This window comes from Syzygium oleosum, unplaced genomic scaffold (genome assembly GCF_021117445.2).
Source record: "Syzygium oleosum isolate NSW1041296 unplaced genomic scaffold, Sole_v2.1 Sole_v2.01, whole genome shotgun sequence".
In the NCBI taxonomy this organism is placed as follows: Eukaryota; Viridiplantae; Streptophyta; class Magnoliopsida; order Myrtales; family Myrtaceae; genus Syzygium; species Syzygium oleosum.
Window position 1 is genome coordinate 4,607,629 of NW_026607485.1, and position 14,171 is coordinate 4,621,799.

The 14,171-nt window shown below is 38.1% G+C and overlaps 1 protein-coding gene across 1 annotated transcript; it reads left to right on the top strand.

Annotated features, from left to right (window-relative positions):
• The first annotated feature begins 689 nt into the window (after positions 1-689).
• On the top strand, positions 690-2,387 carry LOC115664588 (phospholipase A1-IIgamma-like). Its single transcript, XM_030586508.2, has 2 exons — positions 690-1,308; positions 1,508-2,387. Exons 1-2 carry the CDS (start codon positions 751-753, stop codon positions 2,159-2,161), a joined length of 1,212 nt encoding a protein of 403 aa, XP_030442368.2. The 5' UTR covers positions 690-750; the 3' UTR covers positions 2,162-2,387.
• The last annotated feature ends 11,784 nt before the right edge of the window (positions 2,388-14,171 follow it).

Consider the following 14,171-nt stretch of genomic DNA (forward strand, 5'->3'; position numbering starts at 1 on the left):
TCACTTACTCAAAACAGTTTTGGAAAAATTAATTAGTGTAACAAGCATTTGCCTTCTATTGAAAATGGGGTGTCTATTCACTCGTTTGATCACATCCATTAATGTTTTTAACCGTGTGTATATGGTGCACTCACCAGAAGTTCTTTACTAAAATCACGCGGCAAGATATAACTTAATTAGTTATGTGAAGAGCGAGACCCAATACAAAGTGGATTGTTCATTCCAGTCATCAATATCTCATTACCCATCATTAAGAAAACAATATTGGCTTAGCACATGTATCATTCCTTACGAAAGATAGGCATGCAAACTGGAAGCACAAAATCTTCGACATTTAGTTTCGAGCTTGTAGCGTTCTATGCTAGCAAGAGATGTCTTCCGAGACTTGGAAATCAACATTCTTATCTGCTGAAGATATGCACGGTCCCTCTCATCCATTCGGTCCGTAGTGCAGAATGTAAAAAAAACGTGGAAGATTCACCTCAAAATTGGCTATTTTCTAATATATAATCAGGGGAGTTTTTCTCGTGCTAGATAATGCACAAAAGCAACTCTATCACGTAACTTATCATGGCAATTAAAAAAAAAAAGAGAAACCCTCGACACGTAATCTGATCGTGCATGGCACAGTGAAAAGGTGGAGTCTATAAATTGCATTGAAGAAAGATGGCGTCTCCACAAGCCTTCCCATCTAGAGAACGAATATTATCAGCGATAATTTAGGCAGAGAGAGAGAGAGAAATACATACCATGGGAGGCAACAGCTCAAGGCCATGGACTGAGCTCAGCGGCGAGACCAACTGGAAGGACATGTTGGATCCTCTCGACGAGGATCTCCGGATGTACCTCATACACTACGGAGAACGAGTCCAAGCCATCGGCGACGTGTACAACGGCCAGACGGAGTCGGAGGGCTACGGCCTGCCCCTGTTCCCGATGGACAAGCTCTTCTCTGAAGTGGGTCTCGAGACGGCCAACAACCCGTTCAGGTACGAGGTGACCCAGTACTTCTACGTGCTGTCCAAGGTGCTCAATTACCCGCCGGAGGATCCAGACCAGTCTTGGATCGGGTATGTCGCGGTGAGCACCGACGAGGGGACCAAGAATTTAGGGAGAAGGGATATTTTGGTCGCTTGGAGAGGAACAGCGGATCTCCTGGAGTCCTGGGCAGATATTCAAGATGATTTGGTCCCGGCAACTGACATTTTCCAGGATGACACCGATACTAAGATTCACTCTGGCTTTTACGCTTTGTATACAAAGAACTATATTTTAAATCCGTACACAAAGCTTAGTACCAGAGACCAGGTATGAAACTTTCACTCGATTTAAAGATTGCTCTTGCTAATTTACCTCCGAATAAGCTCCAAATTTTCGATCAAAAAAAAAAAGCTCCAAATTGCCTTCACTTTTTTTATATAAATCTAAAAATATGATAAGATGTAGCACGTGATGTTTCGACTACATTGTCAAATTAATACTGGTATTGATGGACTACTTTGGTCAGGTTCTAAGGGAGGTCCGGAAGCAAGTGGATTACTATGCCAGCAAAAATGAGACCATCAGCATAACAGTGGTCGGCCACAGCCTAGGCGCGGCTTTGGCAACGATCAATGCGCTGGACATCGTGACCAATGGCTACAACGTGCCCACCGGCCACCCCGAGAAAGCCTGTCTGGTGACTGCATTCCCCTTCGCCAGCCCCAAGGTCGGGGACGAGAACTTCCGAAAGAAGTTCTTGTCGTTCGAGAAGCTCCGCGCCCTTCGCGTGACCAACGCCATTGATATCGTTCCCTTCCTCCCTCCAATCAGATATTACCACGTCGGAGAACAGCTGATGGTCGACTCGCGCAAGTCCCCGTACCTGAGGCCTCTCAAAAGCGGTCTGACCGGTGCCGTGGCAACCGGGCATATGTTGGAGACATACCTGCACTTAGTCGCGGGGACACAAGGGATCGATAGCGAGAAATTCAACCTCGGTAGCCGACGCGGGATTGCGCTGGTGAACAAGGGATGGGATGCTCTGAATGATGACTGCAAAATTCCGGCGCAGTGGTGGGTGGCCAAGAACAAGAACATGGTCCAGAATGGGAACGATGGAAGCTGGAGCTTGGCCGATGCGTACATCCCACCTCCACCAGAAGATGATCAGAACGAATAGTCCCAAGTCTCAACATATAAATATAATTGTGTGATCAGCTATCACCAATAAGTTTGCTGCTTTATGACTTAGCAGTACAATAATAAAGGTTCCTGGTGCAAAAGTGGAGTGGTGTGATTGAGTTGTGCTAGTGGTATTAAGTTATGCGTCTGTTCTTGTGTTTACTTTAATGTCGTGAAATAAATATGGTCTTGAAACAATAATAGAGATTGCTTCAGTTTTATTTTCTTTCTTACAGTGGTTTTATTCTACATTGAAAGATATCATTTGAGTTCGCAACGGAACAGAATCGAGGGATAGTTGTCCAAAAAGTCCCGAACCTATTGTACGGCGGCCAATACAGTCCTAAATATTTCAATTGTACTAATTTAGTCCTAAACTTATTGTACGACAGACAATTTAGTCCCAAACATTTCAACTGTGCCAATTTAATCCTAAACCTTTTAACGCTTTGCCAATCTAGTCCTTTCGGATAATTTTGGTCAGAAATTGCCGAAGGACTACATTGGCAAATCCTTAAAAGTTTTAGGAATAAATTAGCAAATCATGAAAATGTTTAAGACTGAATTAACCGTCGTACCATAGATTTATGACTAAATTGTCATAATCAAAAGGCTTAGAATTGAATTGGCCGCCGTACAATAGGTTTATGATTTTTTGGACAATTTTTCCACATAATTGACATCAATTAAAGGTCACAATCTTTAAATCCTTTCAATTAAGCCCGCATGCTATTCTTCAAGAGTCCGATTGATTGCCCGCTATGCGTAAATAAAGTGGAAGCTAATGCATCCGATTTTCTGGAGTGGAAGCAAAAAGTCGTTCTTGCTTTTCCCATAAAATTTCAAAATATCATTCAAATTTCCAAAATCATGAAAAATTTATGTGTGAACTTACGTGTCCACATTCGCATTTCGTGAAAGTTTAAAATGTTGCAGATTTAGAAAAATCAAATCGCTTGTGCCATAGTACTTGAATTAAATAAAATGTAAAAAGTAAAAGTTAATCCAAACAATTTTTAAATTTTTCTAAGTAATCACGACCCTCTCTCACTAAATTTCTTTGGTTGTCTGTGACTTGATAACAACTGAGTTGATATGTCCAATGTAAATCAATTTTGTTTTTGCGTTCTTAATTTGCTTGATCACCTTAAATTTGCCTAACGCAAAGGAACCTACTTATCATGCATTTTTATGATGGTTTGACCGTAAGGTAATTCGCATTTGTGACGGACGGATTAGGTATAAATAATCAAGAAGGAGGTGGATTGGTTGTTCGATGAAACTTTTGCTTTTTCCGCGAATAAGTAAGGAGTTGTGCTTTGGTCCTATATCTTCTATATATGTTTGTCAACATATCAAAGATTGCAATGTGGATTCCAGCCTAATTTCGCAGCCTAATTTCGGCTGTTAGAGCTGGAAAAGATAAGTAGGAGAAGAGGACAAAGTTGAATTCTTGATTCTCCTTATACGACTTCCCCTCGTAGCTTCTACATCTATCGACACAAGCAAGCTTCACTATACTTGTCACTCTTCTCTCATATTACGGACATTGACCTTCGGAAATATTTGAAAAAAAAATTGATGGAAAGACTCAAATTGTCACCAAGATGTAGTATAAAGATTGAAATTGTAACCAAATGAAGAATAATTATAGAAAGTTACCGCCCCCAATACTAGAAAGATAAAAAAATGTATTTTCCCAAAAAAATTGTATTTATGCGAAAACAAATGAATCTGCCATCCGCACCATTTCGCTGTGCGAAATTACTTTCCCATAAGAAAACTACGAAATTTCCCAAAGTTAAATCCAATAAATCGTTCAGAATTCAAAGACGAGCAAAAATGACGTACAATGGGCGATAGTCAAGGAGGAAAAGATAAATTTGGCTTCTTCTTCTTCTTCCTTTTTTTTTTCTTTTTTCGCATGTATAGGTATCACGTTGTTTTAATGATAGAAAGAAATAAAAGCAAGACTTTGGCATAGATATGATCCACAAACAATCACAAAAACGTGAGGGACTTAATTTATTTTTAATTAAGGGGGGTACGCAGCCCAATGTCCTTTAACATGGTCCATTGGAACTTATGATCTTAGATTATATTATCGCTTTGCATAGTACTGTATTAGGTCTGGAGTATTTCTTGTCGTGTTTCTTGGACCTGTTGTAAAATTTTGAATGGCTTCGAATCAAGAGAAAAATCAAGTCGGACTTTGAGGCGTGATATCCCTTTCCTTAAGGATTTATTTGCCCCACAATGCTGCTAATGGTCACCGCAAAATCCTCCAGGATACAACAAAGTCTCAAATTGAGAATACTAGATAGTAATTCTAGTATTTCTCCGTGATCTCTCTAGGAAACAATTGAAAATGGTGGCTGTAGTTTTTCGAAAGAAGACTTGAAAAATTGAATGAATTTCCTTCTTGCCAAAAACTGACATATATAGAAATCGGTCTTCATAGGCAACTCTTCACGAAAGGTTGCAAAGCTAACAAAGATATTCCTTCGGAAGAAGTTGCAAACTGAACAAATGCAACCTTTCGGAAAAGGTTGAAAATCGAACAAGTATAATCTCCGAAAGTTGTCTTGAAAAGACACATGTAAAATTCGGAATAAAATAAAATAAAAAATATATATAAATAAAATTCCGAATTTTCATAATTTCGAAAATTATTTAATAAACAAAATGCAACCTTTCAACTAATAAAGATTAAGGAGATAACCTTACGAAATAAAATAAAAAATAAAGGGATTAGAGCTAATTAAACCGCGGCCGCGCAAGCGTGCAAAGTGCTAAGTGCGCCTAATAATCGCGCCAAAATCGCTCAATTATTCGCGCACCGCACGCGGGTATTGTGTGGACTAGCACACACCCCATTGTCTTCACTCTAGGAGTAAGCAAGACACTCACGTTATAAAATGGCCCACTTACCCAAAACTTTCCTATGTGGGACAAAGGAAAAGATTGTTTTGTTTGTTTTACAAACAAACATCCAACAATCCCCCACTTTGTTTGTAAAACAAAGATTTAAAAAAGAAAATTTAAAATTTTTTTTAAAAACCATACAGCCAAGACTTCGGTGAGATTAATATACATGCATAAAGGTCTCTTTCGAGTTAAACCTTTACTTAGTGCAAGTATCTCAAAACTCTATCAAAGTGACAAGTAGCTCGGCTTTAAACTTGTACTTTTAAATAATAGAATCGGACATACCGCACATATACTAACCTCTTGTTTCAGCGAGAAGTTCTATATTACTCCGCACTATTATGGCCTTGTGCTTGATCCTGTTTCATGAGCTCTCTAGAAAGTAACCCAAACTTTCGTAAGAAGCGGCACCACTCCTAAGCTCATATAGGTAAAGTATCTATCATGTGTTTCTGTTACTATTAACACATTACAAGTTTGTACTATACTTCATTAAGAATTCAATTCATCCTCTAAAACGTAATGACGATACTAACTTCTCATATTAGGGCTAGCGTCGCATCAAACAATCACATTCAGAACCTGTTCTTACCCATTAAACCTTCTAACTAGTGATGTTCTAGAAAAAGGTTGGGATACCATTACTGGTGATTTTAATTAAAGGGTTTCAGCCCCATTTCTTGTGAGGTCATTTTTACCATATCTCTTGGTAATGCCTTTGTCAAAAGATCAGCCAAATTATTACTTGACCTCACGTAGACAATTGTTATGGTACCATCTTTAATCAATTGTCTCACAAAATAATGCCTTAGGCTAATATGTATAGACTTCCCATTATAGGTACTACTATAAGCTCTTGCCAAAGTAGCCTGACTATCACAATGGATAGAAATAGGAGGTATAGGACTAGGCCATAATTTGATATCCAACAACAAATTCCTAATCCACTCAGCCTCTTTCCCAATTGCCGCTAAAGCAACAAATTCTGACTCCATAGTTGAGTGAGTTATACATGTCTGTTTCTTGCTCGCCCAAGAAAGACCTCCACCTAGAGTGAAAACCCATCCTGAAGTGGAATATTTATCACCCACACTTGTAATCCAACTAGCATCAGTGTATCCTTCTAATACAGCTGGATAATTATTATAGAACAAGCCTAAATTTTTAGTTCTCTTAAGATAACCAAAAATTCTAGTAATAGCTTTCCAGTGTTCCATATTTGGATTACTAGTGTACCTACTCAACTTGCACACAGAATAAGCAACATCAGGTCTAGTACAATGCATCGCATACATTAAAGACCCTATAGCACTCGCATATTCAAGTTGTGCTACAGCCCTACCAGTATTATAATTTAATTTAATACTAGAATCAAATGGAGTACTTATGTCCTTGAAACCAAGATATTGAAATTTATTTAACATTTTTTCAATGTATTCGCATTGGCTCAAAGAATAACCTCCACTATGTTTTTTAACTTTAATACCTAAGATAGTATCTACTTCACCCAAGTCTTTCATTTTAAACATGGAAGTTAGATACTTCTTAGTCTCAATAATTCCAGTCATATTTGTTCCAAAGATAAGCATATCATCAACATATAAGCACACTAAGACACCATAGTCTTTAGTGAATTTAGAGTATATACACTTATCAGCACTATTGTGAATGAAACCATTAGATAATATGACTGAATCAAATTTTTCATGCCACTGCTTAGGAGCATGCTTAAGTCCGTAAAGAGACTTAGTCAATTTACATACTTTCCTTTCATTTCCAGGAAGAACGAAACCCTCTGGTTGTTCCATGTAAATTTCTTCATTTAAGTCTCCATTCAAGAAAGCAGTCTTGACATCCATTTGATGAACACAAAGATCATAAATGGAAGCTATAGCAAAAAGAATTCGAATAGAAGTTATACGTGCAACAGGAGCATACGTATCAAAATAATCTATTCCTTCCTTTTGTTTATACCCCTTGGCCACCAATCTAGCCTTAAAAGTTTGGATAGAACCATCAGAATTGTATTTCCTCCTAAAGACCCATTTATATCCAATAGGCTTGGATCCTTTCGGTAAATCAACTAACACCCAAGTATTGTTGGACATAATTGAGTCCATTTCATCATTTACAGCTTCTTTCCAAAAAGAAGCATCTCTAGAAGACATAGCATCACTAAAACATTTAGGATCGTCTTCTAAATTTAATACTATGGGGTATTTATTTACCACGTTATTTTCTCTATCTCCTTCAACAAGGAAAACGTGAGTAATATAATCTGGACCTAAATCCTTAGATTTTCTTGCTCTAGAGCTTCTCCTCAATTCAGTCATGTCTCTAGAATCATTTGTTCCTTTCTCTTGAGAATCTACATGAGTTTCTATAGGTCTTGAATTATTTTCAATAATTTCAGAACCTGTAGAACATTTGTTCTCAAAGAATTCAACATCTCTTGATTCTATAATGACATTGGATTCTAAGTCAAGAAGCCTATAAGCTTTACTGTTTTCAGCATATCCAATAAAGACACTTTTGATAGCTCTAGGACCAAGTTTAGTTCTTTTAGGGTCCGGTACTCGGTAGTATGCCAAACACCCCCACACTTTAAGATATGACATGTTTGGTTTTCTACCTTTCCATAATTCATAAGGGCTCACGTTATTTCTCTTAGATGGTATTCTATTGTGAATATAACATGCAGTAAGCAATGCTTCTCCCCAAATATTAATTGGTAGCTTTGAATTCGAAAGCATACAATTAACCATTTCTCCGAGAGATCGATTTTTCCTTTCGGCCATACCATTTTGTTGTGGAGTGTATGGTGCGGAAACTTGATGAATAATACCATGTTCTTCACAAAATGAAGAAAATTCATTTAAGAAATATTCTCCACCTCTGTCTGAACGTAGAACTTTGATTTTCCTTTCCAATTGATTTTCTACTTCAGCTTTATATTTCTTGAACATGGTGAATGCTTCATCCTTCGACCTCATGAGATAAACATAAAGATATCTACTGCAATCATCCACAAAGGTAATGAAATACCTTTTACCACCACGAGTTAACATGCCATTGAATTCACATATATCACTATGCACCAAATCCAACAAATTCGAATTTCTATTAACACTAGGGAATGGTTTCTTTATGAGTTTAGACTTAGCACATATTTCACATTTGTCTAATTCGCCATTAAAATTAATCAAGTCTAACTTTTTCATATTTGTTAAATAGCGAAAATTTATATGTGCTAATCTACTATGCCATAAAGAAGCAGACTCAATAGTATAAGCAGAAGATACGAAAATATTATTGATACTTAGTTGATACATGCCGTCATTGGCATAGCCCTTCCCCACAAACATCCCATTCTTCGACAGGATAACCTTGTCGGATTCAAACAAAATTCGAAAACCCCTCTTACAAAGTAAATCAATTGAAACTAGGTTCTTCCTCATTTCGGGTACATAAAAAACATTAAGAAGAGTAATCTTCTTTCCAGAAGTAAGGTCAAGTTCCACGGTGCCTTTGCCAGCAACCTTTGCAAGAGCATTATTCGCCATCAGGACCTCTTGAGCATTTGTGTCGATAGTCTCTTCAAATTGCTTGAACAAATATTTGTCCTTGCACACATGAACTGTCGCTCCAGAATCTAACCACCAACCGGATTGGACAGTGGCAGAATTGATCTCAGAAATCATAGCCATCGAACCATTGATTTCAGCAATGTTCATATTTGAAAACTTGGTTGAAATCATGGCCACATAGTTCTCTTCAACCAAATTTGCATCTGCCTTCACCGTTGGAATGTTCTTTTCCTTTGATATGCTCTTGCGATGAATGCAGTCCTTGGCATAGTGTCCCTGTTTGCCACAAACAAAACAACAACCCTTCTTCTTCTTGTGTGTCTTCTTAGATGTATGCCCGTTCTTTACTTTAAAATTCTGGCCGAATTTTCTTTTTCTTTCCACAGCATTTACCTTGGAATTATACAAAACAGAATTATCACGTGTACGTGACTCTTCCTCAATACGAAGATGTTTCTGTATTTGCTCTAAGGTGAAGTCCTCCGACTTATGCATCAGCCTTTTTCCGTAGTCTTTCCAAGTTGAAGGCAATTTTGCAATAATTGCTCCAACTTGAAAGGTTTCTGGAATTTCAATTTTGAGGGCACGAATTTTGTTGACGAGCACTTGTAATTCGTGGACTTGTTCCAACAAGGGCTTAGTATCAATAAACTTGAAATCGAAATACTTTGCGATTAAATACTTATTGGTACCTTGCTCCTCCGCTTTGTACTTGAATTCCAGTGCGTTCCAAATTTCTCGGCCGACTTCATCTCGGTGAATAAGTCATACAATCTATCAGACGGTGTATTCGGAATGTGTCCACGACACAGCAATTCATCCTCCTCACGTTTCCTCTTTTCCTTGTTAACCCTTTCAACGGCTTCCGCACTTGGTTGTTCTCCCTCAACAGTAGGCTTCGGATCTTCAATAGGCGCCAATTTTGGATCCAGAATATAGGATATCTTCAGGGCAGTGAGTAGGAACATCATCTTGTCCCTCCAGCGAGCATAGTTGTTCCCATCGAACCGATCCAGTTTGACCATGTCTTGGTTCATGATTTTGATTGTCTCCGACTCCATTGTTGAACAGAAATAAATCCTTAAGATTGTTGTAAAATTTTGAATGGCTTCGAATCAAGAGAGCAATCAAGTCGAACTTTGAGGCGTGATATCACTTTCCTTAAGGATTTATTTGCCCCACAATGCTACTAATGGTCACCGGCAAAAATCCTCCAGGATACAACAAAGTCTCAAATTGAGAATACTAGATAGCAATTCTAGTATTTCTCCAGGATCTCTCTAGGAAACAATTGAAAATGATGGCTGTAGTTTTTCGAAAGAAGACTTGAAAAATTGAATGAATTTCCTTCTTGCCAAAAACAGACATATATAGAAATCGGTCTTCATAGGCAACTCTTCACGAAAGGTTGCAAAGCTAACAAAGATATTCCTTCGGAAGAAGTTGCAACCGAACAAATGCAACCTTTCGGAAAAGGTTGCAAATCGAACAAGTATAATCTCCGAAAGTTGTCTTGAAAAGACACATGTAAAATTCGGAATAAAATAAAATAAAAAATATATATAAATAAAATTCCGAATTTTCATAATTTCGAAAATTATTTAATAAACAAAATGCAACCTTTCAACTAATAAAGATTAAGGAGATAACCTTACGAAATAAAATAAAAAATAAAGGGATTAGAGCTAATTAAACCGCGCGCGCAAGCGTGCAAAGTGCTAAGTGCACCTAATAATCGCGCCAAAATCGCTCAATTATTCGCGCACCCGCACGCGGTATTGTGTGGACTAGCACACACCCCATTGTCTTCACTCTAAGGAGTAAGAAGACACTCACGCTATAAAATGGCCCACTTACCCAAAACTTTCCTATGTGGGACAAAGGAAAAAGCATTGTTTTGTTTGTTTTACAAACAAACATCCAACAGGACCAATCCAGTCCTCATGCACGAAAAAAATGAAACCAACTGTTATTCAGTGAACCGTAGACTGTTGATGAAGCGGGGACCTCGAATCTAAAGACCAAAATATTGAGTACGTTTAGATTGTGTTTGGTAGTCCGGATAGGATAACTCATTATCCTATTCAGTGTTTGGGGACACCCTATAGACCAAATATACTCTGATAAAATACAAGATAAAAAATTTGGGAGAGGAGGTGGGATAAATCCTAATTTGATAAAAATTTTAAAAATAATTTAACAAACTCTATTGTCTTCCAACGATGGAGTGATGCAGTGCACATCCAGACAAACATTAGCGACGAACCCACAATTCTTGTTGGAAAAGTTTAGAGAATATGATATGAGAAATTGATGGAAACTAGTTAGAAAAAATGAGAAAATAAGATCAATTGTCTGAAACGTGCAAGCACTGCTTTTAAGGATAATTCCGCCCCTCGGAGTATGAAACTCGGTTTGATAAGCTCCATCAGCTATCCTCTCAAGATACAGCAGACCTTCTTTATTTCGCATAGAATAATAGAAGGAACATGAACAACGTTATGTGTATAACCTAGCAAAGAAAGGAAAGATATGAGAAGGAAAGGAAAATTCTCTTTTAATTTGGTGGATCTTAAACGATTGTGGTTTGAAGTTTAATTTTATATTCAAATGAAAGAGAGAGCCGTTGAAAAACCGTTATAAAACAATTGGTTATTATTGAAAAGATGATTGTTATAAAGCCGTTACAATGCCGTTACAAAGTCGTTATATAGCCATTACAAAATGATGGCTTTCATAGTGGTCAACTTTTATCAAAGCCGTTGCTTTCATATATTTCGAAACTATTGAAATATCAAACAATCCCTCACATATTTCAAAAGGTTTTGAAAATAAAAAATAAAATAATGCTGGGTTATTGGAGTGTAATGCATCGAAACTGGTGCTTGTTAGGCTATGAACCAGACCTAGAAAAAATGAAATATAATTCATGAAATCATTAGTGAAGTTCGAAACTTCTATGAAGCAAGAATTTTCTTTTGTGAATTATAATTTTCATCAATCACATTACACTCCCACAAGTTTTGTTGTTCAATGCGGTTTGGCACTAAAAGGTTATGCGCATGCTTGGTTTATTCATAGTGCTCTAGAGATTATTGCCAATAATTCTCATTGGAGCCGCCCCACTCCACACTTATATAAGTGATTCCATCAAGTGTATTCTGCAATTTTATACATTACAAATAATAGCTATGAAATTCATTAAGAACTTAGCTCAGCATCTTTTTCATTGCAGTCTTGCAATATTCTTACCTTAGGAGGGACATAAATTTTTAATAGTGTAACACTAGATCAACAAGTGACTTGTCATTACCTATATAAACCTAATTCAAGGGATCCTCAACCACATAAGTTGGGTTAGCATCACTGTTGATTTTCTTCAATTGGCTTAAGTTCCATTCCCCTCTCTGTATAGTCAGAGGATCGGCCGAATTCACTAGTATAGGGGTGCTAAGATGCTAATAAGGGAAAACAAAGACAGGACTTGTGGCAGGTATGCTATCCCACACACAAGCGGCTCTCTAGGCCTCTATAAAAGGGACTACCTTTTAGCCACTAAGCTCCCCTTCGAATTTTGATTAGCACCTTAGAACTGTTTTATAATAGCAGAATTATGATGCACGGGTTCCAAATCATGGCAAGTGTAGAGCATACTACCAGGACTAATCAGCACACATACGTTTGTTTAAAGAATCATACCAGGCATAAAGGTAGCAATGAAGATTTAGGGATTCATAATGCACACAACTTTTATTTCTCAAGGCTTTTCTGGGGAGCTGATCCTGCCTCTAAACATTACAAGCCTAGCCTTATATAGACACAAGCGACCAATTATTGGCGAAGTTCTGGAAGTCACCAATAATTTTCCACGAACTGATGGACTTTAGGACTACTGACTTCTTAGACCACTGACTTATTCAAACAATTAACTGATAGACGACTGACGAGCTTATTACGATCCTGACCAGCGATTTTTTCAACTTCCTACAGTACTGCTACAGTGATGAACAGTGATTACAGTTTTTGAATAGGAGATTCCTGGCAGATGCGCTTCGTATGACGAGCTACCTGGTGAATAGATCTCCATTGACTACGATTGGATGTCGGACTCCCGAAGAAGTGTGGTCAGGTAACGCTACTGATCATTCTATTCTTAGAATAGTTGATTGCTCATGTTATGTTTGAGTAAGTGATGCAAGAAAGTGGAGGGCAAGAAAGTGCATGTTCCTAGGTTATGCACAAGGTGAGCGGGTTTATCGGTTGTGGTGCCCGGAATTAAATTCACCTGTTATCAGCAAAGAAGTTATGTTTAATGAGTCTTCAGTACTTCTGGCTAGGAGTGTTATTAGCAGTGTTCATACGGACCTGAATGGTGTTCAGCTTAAGGTAGAGTTGCAACGATAAACTCCTGAGGTAGCAAGTACTAGCGGGATAATCGACACAGATGGTACTTATAACGAGGTGAAGCCTATAGAGCCAACAATTTTTGTAACTGCTGAAACTAACAATGTGCGTATTCTATCTCCTCATAGATATGGATGCAACGATGGTTTTGCTTTATCTGTGGTTGAGGAGGTTAAGTTGGAAAATCCTTGTGGAGTAGTTAAAGGTGTAGGTGGAGTTAGTATTTTGATGAAGTCCAAGGTTATAGCGAAGTTCAAGCACGGCTTGGACTTGAAAGGCATCTGTGGCGATTAAGCCCATTGGGGGCTGTGGGAGAGTAATATTGAAGTTCAAAATTTTCAGAGAAACGATTGTGACTTGGCTCAAACACTAAGCCAAGGTGGAGATTGTTAAAAATATGTCTTGAATTTGAGCTCGGAAAAGAAAGTTTCCTTATTCAAGTAGGTTTTATATTTTGAACAGGCTTCCTAATTGTTCTATGGATGCAAGCAATGATTTTTAAGAAAATATTTTTTAAATCGTTAATTTTTCATGAAGGACATTCCCTCACAAAATCAAATCTTGCTGTGTTTTCCTATATGTTAATGGTTGAGCATCGGGTCCGATTCACCCCGAAATACCGAACCAAACCGGCTTGTACCGACTAGTTCGAGGCCAAATCTATGGGGGAACTAGTTCGGTCCCAGGTTCACCGACCAGCTTTTGGTGATGCCGGAGAGGAGAGGGGATGAGCAGTGGGGCGGGGAAGTTAGGGTTTCGGATAATTGGGTTTCTTCGTTGTGGGCGTCCTGGGGGGATGTGAAATGGAGAGAAGGGGCGAGATTGAATGGAAAATGGCAAATTCCCAAATAGAACTAGATAGTGATGGAACTCGACAAAAGTGAGGATGGAAATTGATATGGAGACCAAAACTCGTAATAGTTTTTTTCCAAAGTTTGATTAAATTCTTTCCATGGATAACTCCGGCCATAAGTCAAGCAAGTACTTCAAGCCCATGTTCAGTAAATCTCAAAAGCCCAAGCCAGCCCAGCCCAGCCCACTCTGTTTTGCAGTTTGTCTGAACCAGGGAGAAACCCCCGATACCAGCAG

Bases quoted from the DNA above. Each gene is read 5' to 3' on its own strand.
- LOC115664588 (XM_030586508.2), top strand. From the start codon at position 751: ATGGGAGGCAACAGCTCAAGGCCATGGACTGAGCTCAGCGGCGAGACC. The intron at 1,309-1,507 runs GTATGAAACTTT...TACTTTGGTCAG, and splicing joins AGCTTAGTACCAGAGACCAG to GTTCTAAGGGAGGTCCGGAA.